Below are 14,906 nucleotides of genomic sequence, written 5' to 3'. Positions count from 1 at the left end.
GAGTACTGCCTTGGCCGCATCCCACAGAGTTTGGTAGGATATCTCATCATTGTCATTTTCTTCAATGAAATTATTGATTATTTCTATGATTCCTTCTTTGACAAATTGGTTTTGGAGAATCATATTATTTAATTTCCAATTAGTTTTTGATTTTCCTGTCCAGGTGCCCTTACTAATTATTATTTTTTATTGCATTATGATCTGAGAAGGTTACATTTATTATTTCTGCTCTTTTGCATTTGTTTGCAATGATTCTATGCCCTATAACATGGTCAATCTTTGTGAATATGCCATGTGCAGCTGAAAAGAAGGTGTATTCCTTTTTGTCCCTATTTATTTTTCTCCACATATCAATTAAATCTAATTTTTCTAGGACTTCATTCACCTCTCTTACCTCTTTCTTATTTATTTTTTGGTTTGATTTATCTAGATCTGACAGAGGAATATTTAGATCTCCCACTAGTACAGTTTTACTATCTATTTCCTTCTTGAGCTCTGCCAGTTTCTCCTTTATGAATTTGGGTGCTATGCCACTTGGTGCATACATATTGAGCAGTGTTATTTCCTCATTGTTTATACTGCCTTTAATCAGGATGTAATGACCTTCCCTGTCTTTTTTAATCATATCTATTTTTATTTTGGCTTTGTCAGAAATCATAATAGCCACTCCTGCCTTCTTTTTCTCATTTGACGCCCAAAAGATTTTGCTCAAGCCCTGAACCTTAAACTTGTGTATGTCCACTCGTCTCATATGTGTTTCTTGTAGACAACATATGGTACGATTTTGGTTTCTAATCCACTCTGCTATTTGCTTCTGTTTTATGGGCGAGTTCATCCCATTCACATTCAGAGTTATAATCATCAGTTGTGCATTTGCTGACATTTTCAAATCCTCCCCCATTCGTACCCCCTTTTTCTTATACTGTTTCCTTTTAAACCAGTGGTTTGCTATTAAGCCGCTATCCCTTATCCCCTCCCTTGATTAACTTCCCTTTCTACTCCCTCTCTTATTTCCCCCCCCTTTTTGTTTTTAAAGGCCTTATGAACTCCCTCCCCCTTCTTCTCCCCTCCCTTTTTTTGACCTCCCCACTCCCCTGTTTCCCTTGGTTTATCCCTTCTGACTTTCTCAGAAGGGTTAGATAAGAGTTTTATGCCCCAATGGATAGTATAACTACTCTTCCCTCTCCGGGTTGATTACACTGAGAGTAAGGTTTGATTATTACCTCTTAATGCTCTCTTCCTCTCCTTCTTATAATAGTATTTGTCCCCTCTCCTTCCCATGCCCTCTTTGTGTGTAATAGAATATCCTATTTTTCTTATTCATTCAAGTTTCTCTTGGTGTCCCCTGCTATTCACCCCCTCTTTCCCATCCCCCATGTCATCTTAGACCATTTAGTGTTCCACCCTCACCCTGTGAATTATTCTTCTGGTTACTATAATAGTGAATACTATAATAGTGAATAGAGTTCACTATAGAGAATTATACATAACATTTCTCTACATAGGAATACATATAATTAGATCTTAGTGAGGCCCTTAAAAAGGCAAATTTAAAAATTATAAGTTTTCTTTCTTTCCCCTCTGTTTCTTATTTACCTTTTCATGTTTCTCTCAATTTTTGTGGTTGGATATCAAACTTTCCATTTAGACCTGGTCTTTTCTGTGCAAATACTTGGAATTCTTCAATTTTGTTGAATGCCCATACTTTCCCCTGGAAATATATAGTGAATTTTGATGGGTAGTTGATCCGTGGTTGCAGGCCCAGCTCTCTTGCCTTTCTGAATATTGTATTCCAAGCCTTACGGTCTTTTAGCGTGGAGGCTGCCAGATCCTGTGTGATCCTGATTGGTGTTCCTTGATATTTGAATTGTCTCTTTCTGGCTTCTTGTAAGATTTTTTCTTTTGCTTGAAAGCTTTTGAATTTGGCAATTATATTTCTGGCCGTTTTCTTATCTGGATCGAAAGTAGTGGGTATTCTATGAATCCTTTCAATGTCTATATTGCCCTCTTATTGTAGGACTTCAGGGCAATTTTGCTGAATAATTTCTTTTAGTATGGAGTCCAGGTTTCTATTAATTTCTGGTTTTTCTGGAAGACCAATTATTCTCGAATTGTCTCTTCTAGACCGGTTTTCTTGGTCTGTCACTCTCTCATTGAGGTATTTCATATTTCCTTCTATTTTTTCAGTCTTTTGACTGTTTTATTTGTTCTTGTTGTCTTGAGAGATCATTAGCTTCTAATTGCTCAATTCTAGCCTTTAGGGACTGGTTTTTGGTTCTAAACTTTTCGTTTTCAGCTATGATCTTTTCAATCTGGTCATTTCTGGTGTTCAATTTGTTTATCAGTTCATTTTATTTCTGAGCCTCACTTTCCAGTTGCAAGATTCTACTTTTTAAACAGTTATTTTCTTGCCATATCTCTTCCATTTTCCTCAAAATCTCAGTTTTGAACTCTTCCATAGCTTGTGAGGAGTTTTCCTTATTTGAGGAGGGTCCGGATGCTTGTTTGTTCTCCTCCTCTGTTTGCTTGGTTGTCTGGATTTTCTCTGTGTAAAAGTTGTCGAGTGTTAAAGACTTCTTTTTCTTGTTGTTTATCTTTCTCTTCTGAACTTCCTGAGTCCGGGTAGCCATCATTAGCCCAGTAGCTTCTCAGCTTTATCCTTGCGCTCAGTGTCTGTCCATGGTCTTTTGGCTCCTGAGGTCTGAGTTCTGGTTTTTTCCAAGGTCAAGCCCCTTGGTGGACCCCCTTGCTTGATCCTCTGCCGGAGGTTCCTTTACAAGTCTCAGGGCGCTGCTTCCACAGTCGTATACCCGTCTACGCTGGTTCCCCACTCAGGGTTTCAGAGTTTTAGCTCGTGGCTGTGTCTGCCTCCACCTACGCCTCTGCTGTGCCTGTGCTCTGAGCCCACGCTCAGAATTTGCGTGCGTTCTTTGGCTTTTTGGGGTCCCAAATCTTTCTGCTCTCAGGAACTGGCCCTGGAGCTGCCAATGACTTGATGGGTGCCCCAAACTTGCTCTATTTCTTTTTAGCTGGCTTCGGCGCTATAGGTGGTGTGTGTGGTAGGGGTGGGAGTGGGGTGGTTGCTCAGCCTGCGATTTAGTGAGAGCTGTTTCACCCCTTTATAGCATGGAAATGTCCCGATTCCATGTACCTTCCATGCTGCACCCTGTTGTGGGGTTCCTTCGTTCGTCTGGACTTGTTTTTATGTCCCCTTGAGGAGTCTTGTGTGTTTCGGTCAGGAGAGGTTAAGAGCTGCTTTTTACTCTGCCGCCATCTTAACCCAGAACAGATCCAGAACACCACTCTTAAGCAGTTTAAAGCATAGGAAACCCAGGGTCTTGTTTTGTTTTAGATCTGTCTTAGAGACAGATTTTTGTAAAAAGTGGGGAGAATCCAGGAGGTCCCAGAGTAGTCAAAGAGCTATCTGGCTCAGGTCACAGTCAGTAAATAACCTGGAATGGAGCATGATGGTGGCTTTCCTTCTAGTTTAGGTCTCTTCCCACTGGATCTCTCTAGTATGTGTGGAGAAGGAAGGGTCTGGAGGTTGGAGGAGACATTCAGTTTTCATAGACAATAGGTAATATCCTTCCTTCCTCCCTCTCTGCAGTTCCAACTTTAAGACTGATCAGAGAAACAGCTATGTGGTACAGTAGATAAAGTGCCAGGCCTGGAATAGGGAGGACCTGGCCTCAGACCTTTTGACCTCAGACACTTTTTAACTGTGACATCCTGGGCAAGTCACCTAGCCTTTACTGCTCTTCTGTCTTGGAACAGATACTTTGTATTGAAGATAAGGGTTTAAAAAGAATTGATACTAAGACAAGGTAAGAATTTTAAGGAAGAGAAAAAAGACAGACTGACTCCATTAGGAAGTCTTCCCTGATGATATATCCCCTTCTTCCTCTACAATGATTTTCCCCCTTCTTTGAATTCCTGCGGTACTTGAAATTGGTATCCCACAATCTGGCACTTCCTTCTATTGTCGGTTATTAGTACCTAGGGAAGCACAGAGCTGTGGAGGATAGAGAACTAGTCTCAGAGTCAGGAATCAGTTGGTCAATCAATAGAATAAGCATTTATTAAGCAACTGTTGAACAGCTAGGTGGCACAGTGGAAAGTGCTGGGCTTAGAATCAGGAAGATACATTTTCATGAGCCAAATCTGGCCTCAAACACTTACTAGCTGTGTGATCCTGGGCAAGTAATTTAACTTTGTTTGCCTCAGTTTCCTCATATGTAAAATGAGCTGGAGAAGGAAATGGTAAACTACTCCAGTATCTTTCCCAAGAAAACTCCAAATACAGTCACAAAGAATCAGATACAACTGAAATGACTGCACAAAACAAAACATTTGTTCTGTGCCAGGGACTATACTAAGCAGTGGATCTCTGGAAGTCCTGGATTCAAATCCCAACAATGACATGTATGGCCCAGATGGCCCCTGAGCAGGTCATATAACCTCTTATAATCTCAGTCAGCACTCAAATACTCCAAGTTACAAAACAATTGTTTGTTGCTTTGCTTTGGTTGATGGAGTTTTGTCATAGGAAGTTGCCTTATTCCTGGAGAGCAAAAGCTTTATCTTCTACTTAGTATAGGTAGACCTAACTCTCTCTACCTATCTCCTCTATGTCCTAATTATTTACTGACTTTGTGACCTGAACCAGGAAGCTCTTTGCCTTCTCTGGGGACTCTTGGGTTTTCCTCACTTTTTACAAAAAATCTGTCACTAAGATCTAAAACAAAATAAGACCATGGGTTTCCTATGCTTTAAACTGCTTAAGAGTGATGCTTTTGGACTCCTCTAATGCCTAGCATGGACATAGGTATTTTGGCACATTTGGGGGGGGGCAGTTCATTTGTGAAGGGAAACTCCCAGTGAGGGGTCAAGGGTGGTACAGCCAGTATTTATCAGAGGTAACTTGAATCTAGGTCTTTCTGACTCTGAGATGGGATCTCTGTCTTTTACACCAAGATACCTCTCATAGATATATTTGACAAATACATACAACTATTTCAAATTATTTGGAAGTTCCTAGATTTCATCAACATGGATGCAGAATCTCTACATTTTAGGTGCAACTTCACAAGATGGCATGAACCAGAAAGCTTTTAAAATAGTGGCTAACTTTAGACAACAGACAATATTGAGCTTATTACTGGGTTCATAGCTTTCCAGAATGGTTGGAGTTCCTAGGGCTTGATTTCTGCTTTAGAGAACCTAGGCATTAGATCATAGTGACTTTATGCCCTAATGGGGCATCAGTAGGATTTTTGTTGACTAAAATGAGATAATCTGATGAAATACTATTGTGCCATAAGAAATAGTAAACATAGAGGGCAGCTAGGTAGCTCAGTGGGTAGAGTGCCAGACTTGGAATTGAGAGGACCTGGGTTCAAATTTGGCCTCAGATACTTCCTAGCTGTGTGACTGTGGGAAAGTCATTTAACCCCATCTGCCTAGCCCTTACCACTCTTCTGCCTTGGAACCAGTTCTTAGTATTGATTTTGAGACAAAGGGCAAGGGTTTAAAAAAAGAAAAGAATGATGAGCAGGCTAATTAAAAACAAACTGACAAACACACATAGAAAGAACTATATAAAAATATGAAAAGCAAAATTAGTCAAACCAGGAGAACATTATATACAGCTAAAGAAAAAATGTTGGAAGAATAACTTGTGAATGTCCACTTCTAGAGAAAGAACTGATAAGGAGAAACATGAAAGACTATATGTGTGTGTATGTGTATATATGCATATATTTTTTCTTGAGTTTTAAATTTTTTTAGTCAAATGATGCCTTCTCTAGTACAGGAGGGGAGGAAGGAAGGGGAAAACCTGGGAATTTTGATGTAACCAACAAATAAATTTTACAAAAAGTAAAAAATAATAAAAACTAGTATATTTGTAAAGCACTTAGCAAAATGCTTGGAACATAGTAGTTGCTTAATAAATGCTTTCTTCCTTCTCCTTCCCTTTTCTCTAACATTACTAGGCCCCTTTGGCTAGAGAACATCAACCAATGTCAGTGCACCATAACAATGGACCATAGTCCATATATATGAGCATCTAGACTGTTAGGTGAATGAAGGAGGAAGGGAACAAAGATTTAATTAAGCACCTACCATGTGCTGTCACAGTGCTAAGCACTTAATATATATTATCTCATTTGGTCCTCCCAGCAACTCTGAAAGGTAAGTGCTATTATTATCGTTCCTATTTTACAATTGAGGAAACTGAGACAAACAGTGATTAAGAGACTTGCACAGAGACTGAAACTGAACTCAGATTTCTCTGACTCTGGGCCCAGTGCTCTATCCATTGTGTTACCTAGCAGCTTGATGAAGTCATAGACAACCCTGGATAAGCTGGCCTCTACCCCAGAAAAGTAAAGGGAGAAAAGGATAGTTTGCTTAGGAATGAAGCATTATAGGAAATATTTTTAAACATCAGTTCCGCCCCAAATCAAAGAAGGTCATGGTGCTGGAGAGTAAGGGAAACTAGATGGGGGGCAGCTGGGTAGCTCAGTGGATTGAGAGTCAGGCCTAGAGACAGGAGGTCTCAGGTTCAAATCCGGCCTCATACTTCTCAGCTGTGTGACCCTGGGCAAGTCACTTGACCCCCACTGCCCACCCTTACCACTCTTCCACCTAGGAGCCAAAACACAGAAGTTAAGGGTTTAAAAAAAAAAAAAAAGAGAAACTACATGACTTCCTTACTTGGATTGAGATGATTTCTTCAAAGATGGCTGTGGGAGAGAGATAGTGGAAATTATGGAAGAATTTCTGGAACAAAAAGAAAGAGATGGTGTATATTGGGGCAGGGAATGATAGAAAGGGGAGTGGTTAATTATAAAGTTCATAGAATCATGGATCATAGGATCACTACAGATATGGAGCTGGAAAGGGCCTCAAAGAGCATCCAACCCAAAATCTCCATTTTATAGTTGAAGAAACTGAAGCCTGAGTTTTCATTTTCTTTTTCTTTAAAAAAACAAAAACAAAAACAGGGGACAGCTGGGTGGCTCAGTGGATTGAGAGGCAGGCCCAGAGATGGGAGGTCCTGGGTTCAAATCTGGCCTCAGACACTTCCCAGCTGTGTGACCCTGGGCAAGTCACTTGACCTTCATTGCCTACCCTTACCACTCTTCTGCCTTGGAACCAATATACAGTATTGATTCCAAGATGGAAGGTAAGGGTTTTTTAAAAAATTTCATTGTTAAGTTTTAAACTTGCATTGATATATGCAGCTGCTCAAATATATGAATAATTGTTACTTTCCAAAATGTGATGACATATCACCCTATTGCTTTCTCTAAGGCAGCAGGGACTAGCATTAGAATCCCAAACCTCAGAAAAATGCTCCTTTCTTCTTTACCTAATCCCTAGCTGGGAGTCTCTAGTGATAGTAGTATCCACTTTAGCCAAAAACTCAATCTCATGATCCATTATTTTACACTAAAGGCCTGGAACTTTCACTAGGGCCCTCCTATAGACTCTCCTCATAGCAGCAATGGGAGGTAGAGAGAGTAGTCATTAGGAAGCCTAAAGAGCTCACAGAATGGGATAAAATAGGATGGAAGAGACCTGAGCACACATCTAGTCCTATGTTCTCACTGCACAGATAAGGAAACTGAGTCTCTTAGAAACCTTGAAAGTCCTACAGAAAATTAGAGGATGCCAGTGGCCATCACCTTCCTGAGGAGCCCATAGCTTGTTCTCAGATCCTTGTCCCATCTCAAACCTAGCCCAGGGAAAACATCCCAGTATGGGACGGAGCTTTATCCCTCTCTGGTTGTAATTATTTCCAGAAAAAAAAAAAGCCTAGTAACCAAGGCTGGTTATTCCCTATTTCCCCTATTCTTTTCTTCCTTTCTCCCATTGCTTTGAGGCCAACCTCATTGAAGAAGGGGTTGATTCCTTTCTTGATACGAGTCCGATATAATTTATCTCCAATTAATATCTTCACCACTGGTGCAATGTTGTTTCCGTGGAGCTGGTGGGCTCCAAATATCTTCACCTGAACCTAAGAGGAAGGAGAGAAGTTGTAGCAGGTTGAGCCAGCTCAGACTACCCTTCTGAAACAGGGACCCAGGGGATCTCCCTTGGTTAACCCATAGGTTGGGCATTAAGCGATACATTATTTTTTTTTTAAACCCTTACCTTCCACCTTGGAGTCAAAACTGTGTATTGGCTCCAAGGCAGAAGAGTGGTAAGGGTAGGCAATGGGGGTCCAGTGACTTGCCCAGGGTCACACAGCTGGGAAGTGTCTGAGGCCACATTTGAACCCAGGACCTCCCGTCTCTAGGTCTGGCTCATAATTATACATTATTAAAAAAAAAAATTTAAAGAGAAGTCTCCAAGAACACAAAGGAGAGGAAACACTTTTGGATCTGGGCATACATTGGAAATTGCAACAGTTTTGAAATCCCCGTGATTTTTCTGCCTCCCTCCTTGTTCAGGCCCGTCAGAAGAGATTGTATAGCCTTAGAGCAGGAAGGAATTTTAGAGGTTGTTGAGTCCCCTATTGACTTGCTCTCTTATTTTACCCCAGATGAGGTAAGTGAGGCTCAGAGAAGTGACTAAGACAGAAAGTGACAGAACTGAGATTCAAACTCAAATTTTCTAACTCCTCATCCTGAGTCCATTCTGTTGTGCACTGGTACCTTCCTGATATTCTATCTGAATTGCCCCAAAATCTTTCTTTCCTACCTATGATCAAATTAATTTTCCCAAGGCCTAGTTTTAATCTTGACCCTTTGTGTTCATTGTCTTTCAGTGGCTGCCTGTTGTCGAAAGTCTAAATTGTTCATTTTCTGAGGGTCAGTCTGCCCCTTAACCATCCTTTTTGGCCTTATCGCCTATTATTTCCCTCTATGAGCTGGATCCTTGCAAAATCTTCTTTATTGTTATTGAAGACTTCATGTATGAAAGGATGTGTATTTTGTTTCCTCTGTTAGACTATTTAGTCTTAAAGAACAGGGAGATGTGATACAGTGAAATCTATAGATGTGGGAATCTACCTCTGTAACCTCAGCTAAGTCACTTGACCTCAGGGCCACAGTGCAAAATGAGAACTAGATGATCCCTAAGACCAATCGATTGATAAGCTTTTATGTGCCACACATTTTGCTAAATGCCTTTCATACAAATAAAGGAAAAATGAGTCTCAGCCCTCAAGGAGCTCATATTCTAAAATTCCTTCAAGTTAAAATATATATAATATAATTTATCACTTGGTATTTCCAATAGTACCTGCAGTTAAAAATAGAAAAATGTTAATATGGCAGGAGGTCTCTAGAGGAGTATTATAGAATCCTGTGTTTGATTCTGTGCCACCCAACATTTTTAGCAATAGCTTGGATAAAGATATAGGTTGTATAGTCATCATATTTGCAGATGACACAAAATTGGGAGGGATAGTCAGTGTATTATATGACAGCATCAGGATCCAGAATAATCTTTCCAGACTATCAAAGCACTGGGCTAAATCTAATAAGAGGAAATCTGAGAGATAAACATTGTTATGGATAAAATCCTGCATCCATGTTTTCATGGGTTGCAAGCTGGCAGTTGCCAATATAGAACACAGAACCTGGCAGAGGACCCAGGCCGGGTGTCAGTTTAAGTAAGGGTATAAAAAGGGGTCCCCAGACCTCTGACTTCACTTCTGGCTCTGATCTTCAGGGTTAGGGAGTAAAAGGGTGGTCTGGGTGGTTTTGGGTAGATTCTTTAGGCAGGTAGGAATCAATTACTATATAATACATTTTTTTTTTCAATTTTAAACCTTAACTTCTGTGTATTGACTTATAGGTGGAAGATTGGCAAGGGTAGGCAATGGGGGTCAAGTGACCTGCCCAGGATCACACAGCTGGGAAGTGTCTGAGGCCGGATTTGAACCTAGGACCTCCTGTCTCTAGGCCTGGCTCTCAATCCACTGAGCTACCCAGCTGCCCCCAAATTACTATATAGCTAGCCAACTCAACAGCTCACTGGCATACCCAACAACCCTTATTATAAACAAGAGACAAATTCTACTATCAAGACATCACCATCTGGCCCAGGGCTGCAAACAAGAGTATCAGAGTTGAAATTGCCCTAAAGGCTTTCTTATACTGCTGCACCTAAGACAACCTTTCAGTATTTCCTAAAGTAGTTTAGTGAATATCATTTAATCAAGATCTTAGCTTACCTCACCCATTTTCCAACTCCCTTTTATCTAACTCAATTTATTATCAATAAACCTATTTAACCTCAAACTTAAAGATCTCTGAAGTCATTGCCTTTACCTTTATCAAAGACCAAGTACACCAGCAATCAGATCAGATTATTAGCTCTAGTTGGCAAACTTTTATTAAACAGTTTCAGGAAGTGCCAGCCTCCTTCCTGGAGACTACACCAACTGCCCAATAGAATTGTTTCCAACTCCCAGGGGCAGAGGCAGAGAATCTTGATCTTAAAGGGGTCTTGGCTTTACTAGCGAGAGAGAGTTCATCTACCTCTCATTCAGCTTAGGTGCTGGATTCCTGTTCACATACCAACTTCAACATCTGCCTTAGGGTCCCTTGGGTTGTACTTATACCATCTATTCTCTATCCCCCTAGTATTGTCATTAGCCCTTGTATTACAACATAAAGTCTTGCATTCACATGCCCCCTCCCACAAGCTTCTGAGGTTCAAAATTGGGTTTGTAAAGGTAAAGATTTGTTCAATCTGCAATGAAACAACTGAGGTAGAATGCTGAGCCAATAACTGTTTATTAAAGGAACCTAGCCCCTTTCAAGAAATAGGATCCCACACATCCAGAGAAAGAACTGTGGGAGCAGAAACACAGAAGAAAAACAACTGCTTGATCACATGGGTCGATGGGGATATAATTGGGGATGTAGACTCTAAACGATCACCCTAGTGCAGATATTAATACTATGGAAATAGGTCTGGATCAGACACATATAAAACCCAGTGGAATTGTGTGTTGACTATGGGAGGGGGTTAGGAGGAGGGGAGGGAAAGAATATGATCCATGTAACCATGGAAAATTCTTCTTAATTATTCAATTAAAAAAAAAAAAAGAAATAGGATCCCAGACCTTCCTCATAGTCTGAGACCTTTACTTTTTCTAAAGTATGGCTTTTAAACCTATCAGGACCCAACTCAGTCTTTATGTGCCTGGAGTTCAGGCAGCATTAGTACAATGTGTATAATTCCATTGATGAATTACAAACTCTCAGTATGTCCCTAAGTCACATTGTCACAAAACAACAAGGTGGGCACATGGCAACCAGCCCTTTTCCCAGTCCATATGATATCACTCTAGCAACATGTCCTGGCTTGGTCTGGCTGAGTGAGGTTACTCGGTCTTGGGTCCAACCTCTTGTCCAGGCCTTTCTTAAATAGGTCATGGGAAGGAAATGACAAAGGGTAGAAGGATTTTCAATATATCTCTGGTGTTCTCCACTGCTTAAATGTTCAAGCCTAGGGTGAAGGCTTCTTTTCTATAATCTTTTTTTTTTTTTTAAACCCTTGTACTTCAGTGTATTGTCTCATAGGTGGAAGATTGGTAAGGGTGGGCAATGGGGGTCAAGTGACTTGCCCAGGGTCACACAGTTGGGAAGTGACTGAGGCCGGGTTTGAATCTAGGACCTCCTGTCTCTAGGCCTGACTCACTCCACTGAGCTACCCAGCTGCCCCCTTCTTTTCTATAATCTTGCAAGTCATGCTGACCAGTTAAAGTTTAACATAAGTTTAGCATGAGAGAAAAGATGCTATTCAACTTTAGGAAAGAACCTACTCAACTACAACCTATACATAATTCTTTTTTAAATTAAAAAATGTTAATTTAAAATTTAAAACTTATTATGAATAGAATTTATCCACAAGTGCCCCAGCCCCTCCTCCCTCCTCACTCCTTGCATCACAGAAGACACCATCTGGGAGACAGAGATATTCATACAAAGATGAATGATACCTTTCATATTTCTATCTTTCAGTTCACTCTCTGGACATTCCCAATTTATTCTTCAAGAATTAAATAGTTACTGAGGCCCCTTCAAACTCTCAAATTCCTGATTCAAGGTCTACCTTCAATACCTTCAACATGTAGCTTTCACTGTTCCTTTAGCATAGAGCCTTCCATTACCATATATACTTGGTGTGTGTGCTTGTGTATGTATATGTATATATGTGTGTATATATATATTTGTATATTGTATATATTTTTGTATGGTATATATATATTTGCATATTGTATAGTATATATTTTTGTAGATTATAGATTGTAAACTCCTTGAGGACAGGGATTATTTCATTCTTGCCTTTATAATCTCAGAGCCTAGCAGAGTGCTGGGCACAGCAAAGGCCCTTAATAAATGCTTTTTGGATTAATTGATCATCAATAAATATTTGAATGTTTGATTTTCCCCCAACATCCCCAATGTTGTTACACAACTTTAATTGCAAACCACCTGTAGGGCACAATTTCTTGGCATATTTCTGGCCTCTCTAGAAATTAGATATAGCTCATAAAGGGGGCAAACTTGTTCTGAGGCTCCATAGAAACCCTGAGCAGGACCTGGGAGCTCCCTCTGCCAGCTATTCTGATCCTTGAGCATATTTTCACTGGGCATCCTCTGCAGAGGTAGCCTTCTATAAATATGGGCCAGGAGCTTGCCCATAACCACCCAGGGAGTGTTAGCTGAAGTTCATTGAGAAAAGCTGGGACTATTTCATCTTGAGCCTTAGGAGAAACAGCTGTCATCTCCTTACTTGGAAGTCCTGTGGCATGGAGAATGGAGGCCTTCTTACGCTCTGGTCATCCACCATTATTTCTGGCCTTTCAGTCTCCTTACAGGTGATGCCAAGCTTTTCCCAAGTTTCTAGGAAAACAGAGAACTCAGCAGGTGGGTTGGGGCAGGGAAGAGGGGCTTCTTCTGTCAGTCCCTCCATTAAGAGCACCTACCACTAAAGGGAAGGGGGAGAGATGACCAAACCCTTTTTTTCTACTTATCTCTAATTTCCTTTTACTTTGAACACCTCTGTGCAATCTTTTTGCATGTATGTTTTTTTATTTTTCTCTAATTGCATGTAAAAACAATGTTTAACATTCATTTTTTTTAAATTTTGAGTTCCAGATTTTCTCTATTCCTCTCTATGTACATCCTTGAGACAGTAAGTAATCTGATATTGGTATAGTATTCTGCACAGTATATTCATCTGTCTGAATTTTGCTGTCTTCTTCTTATAACCACTTTCTGTTCTCTAGAATTATGTTAAAGGTAAATGATTGAAAGGTTGAAAGGTTATTAGGCTTTTACACCTTTTCCTCATCTGGATTTGGAGTCAGAGAATCTGAGTTTAAACTCCAACTCCTGCTACTTACAAACTCTGTGGCTTTCAGCAAATCATTTCCCTCTCTTGGCTTCTGTTTAATCATTTGGAAAGTGAAAGTCTTACATGACACCTAAGACCCTTCCAACTCTAAATCTGTGGTTCAGTTCTCCTCACTGAAAAGACAAGTCAGAGAACATAAGTAAGCAAACACACATTTCTTTATGCACATTTGCTTCTGTTCACTATTTCTTTGTCTTTCCCTATCACACACTGTGATTGTCCACGGTGGAAAAAATATCTGAAAAGGATCCTTAGGCCTTAGCTATGATAACCTAGTGCTACACTCATTTTGTAGTTGATGAAACTGAGGTTCAGAGAAGCAGAAACACTTCCACAAGGTCACAGATTATTTCCTAAGTGGCAGAACCCATAATTCTCGACACATAAACCAGAAGCCCTTTCCATTCTCCTCATATCCCTAGAAATTGATATTCTTGTGCCTTGCTCTGGAACTTAGGTATTTTTTAGTTCCCTGGAGATTACTAATAGTAGGCAAGGGATAAGCAGAAGGCATTTTAGACCCTCAGACAGAGCCCTTTAATATCAAGTGAGCTGTCAGGACCCAATGCTTATGGACTGAATTAGGCATAAGGGGCAGAGGAGGCATGGCTCAAGGAGATGGCCACAGGACAGGATGATGGCTTACCGAACTTTTGCTTAGCCTCTGGCAGGTAGGTTATTTGTAAAGTGATGGTACTCTGCAAAAGAAAAGCAAGCAGAACTATTGGCAAAATGTAAAGCTTCTGACACCGATTCAACTGTCTACCCTTGGCACTACCCCACTGAGCTCACCTCTGATTTCTTCTGGATGGGAACTAGTAGTGATCTAGGAATGAGATATGACGCTGGGGGTACAAATGAAGTCAAATGGAGAGAGTGGTTGTGGAGGAAGTTGGAGAAAAGTTGAAGGATGTAGATGAAGGTGGTAGGAATGAGTAAGGAGGAAAAGGAACAAAAGCCCAAGTACTATTTTTGGTGCCTGGGGCCAGCAGGAGGGAAGGAAAGTGTCCCTAGGAAAACTTGTAATCTGTGAGTGGGGGATAAGTCTAACAGATCTCTCCAGGAATGCAGTATCTGAACTCCTAGTACTCAAAGTTGAGCATCTGCAAACTCTGGCAAAGCTCAAAGAGTCTATCTTAACAACCCCTGCATTAGGTATTCCGGATTATTCCAAAGAGTTCATCTCTTTGTAAATGAGACCAAGGGAATAGTTTCTGGAGTGCTGACACAAACTTTGGGACAGAATTTTAGACAATAGCATATTAAAGTTTTCAATTAGATCCAGTTGTGGTTGGGACAGTGCCATGTCCAAGAGGTATTGCAGCTGCTGCACCGCTAGGTCAAAAGTCAACAGATTTAGTGTTGGGATCCCCATTATCAGTGTACTGTTCACACCAAATTGAGGTGTTGTTATGTAAATATCACACATAGGCATTTACAGACCAGAGACTTTCCCAATATGAGATTGTCCTCTTGAGTAATGAAAACATCACATTGAAAAGGTGCAGAAGCCTTATGAA

The 14,906-nt window shown here is 40.4% G+C and overlaps 1 protein-coding gene across 1 annotated transcript in view; it reads right to left on the bottom strand.

The window, feature by feature from the left end:
• FER1L5 (fer-1 like family member 5) overlaps positions 1-12,942 on the bottom strand; it is a 71,219-nt gene extending 58,277 nt beyond the window's left edge. The window contains exons 1-3 of the mRNA XM_044659607.1: positions 12,763-12,942; positions 7,895-8,023; positions 6,718-6,783 (exon numbers count right to left, since the gene is read on the bottom strand). Coding sequence (XP_044515542.1) covers positions 6,718-6,783; positions 7,895-8,023; positions 12,763-12,942 — 375 coding nt within the window. The remainder of the gene's footprint in view (positions 1-6,717; positions 6,784-7,894; positions 8,024-12,762) is intronic.
• Between the last annotated feature and the right edge of the window lie 1,964 nt (positions 12,943-14,906).

This window comes from Gracilinanus agilis, chromosome 2 (assembly GCF_016433145.1).
Source record: "Gracilinanus agilis isolate LMUSP501 chromosome 2, AgileGrace, whole genome shotgun sequence".
NCBI lineage: Eukaryota > Metazoa > Chordata > Mammalia > Didelphimorphia > Didelphidae > Gracilinanus > Gracilinanus agilis.
This window is presented reverse-complemented; position numbering and strand designations above follow the sequence as displayed.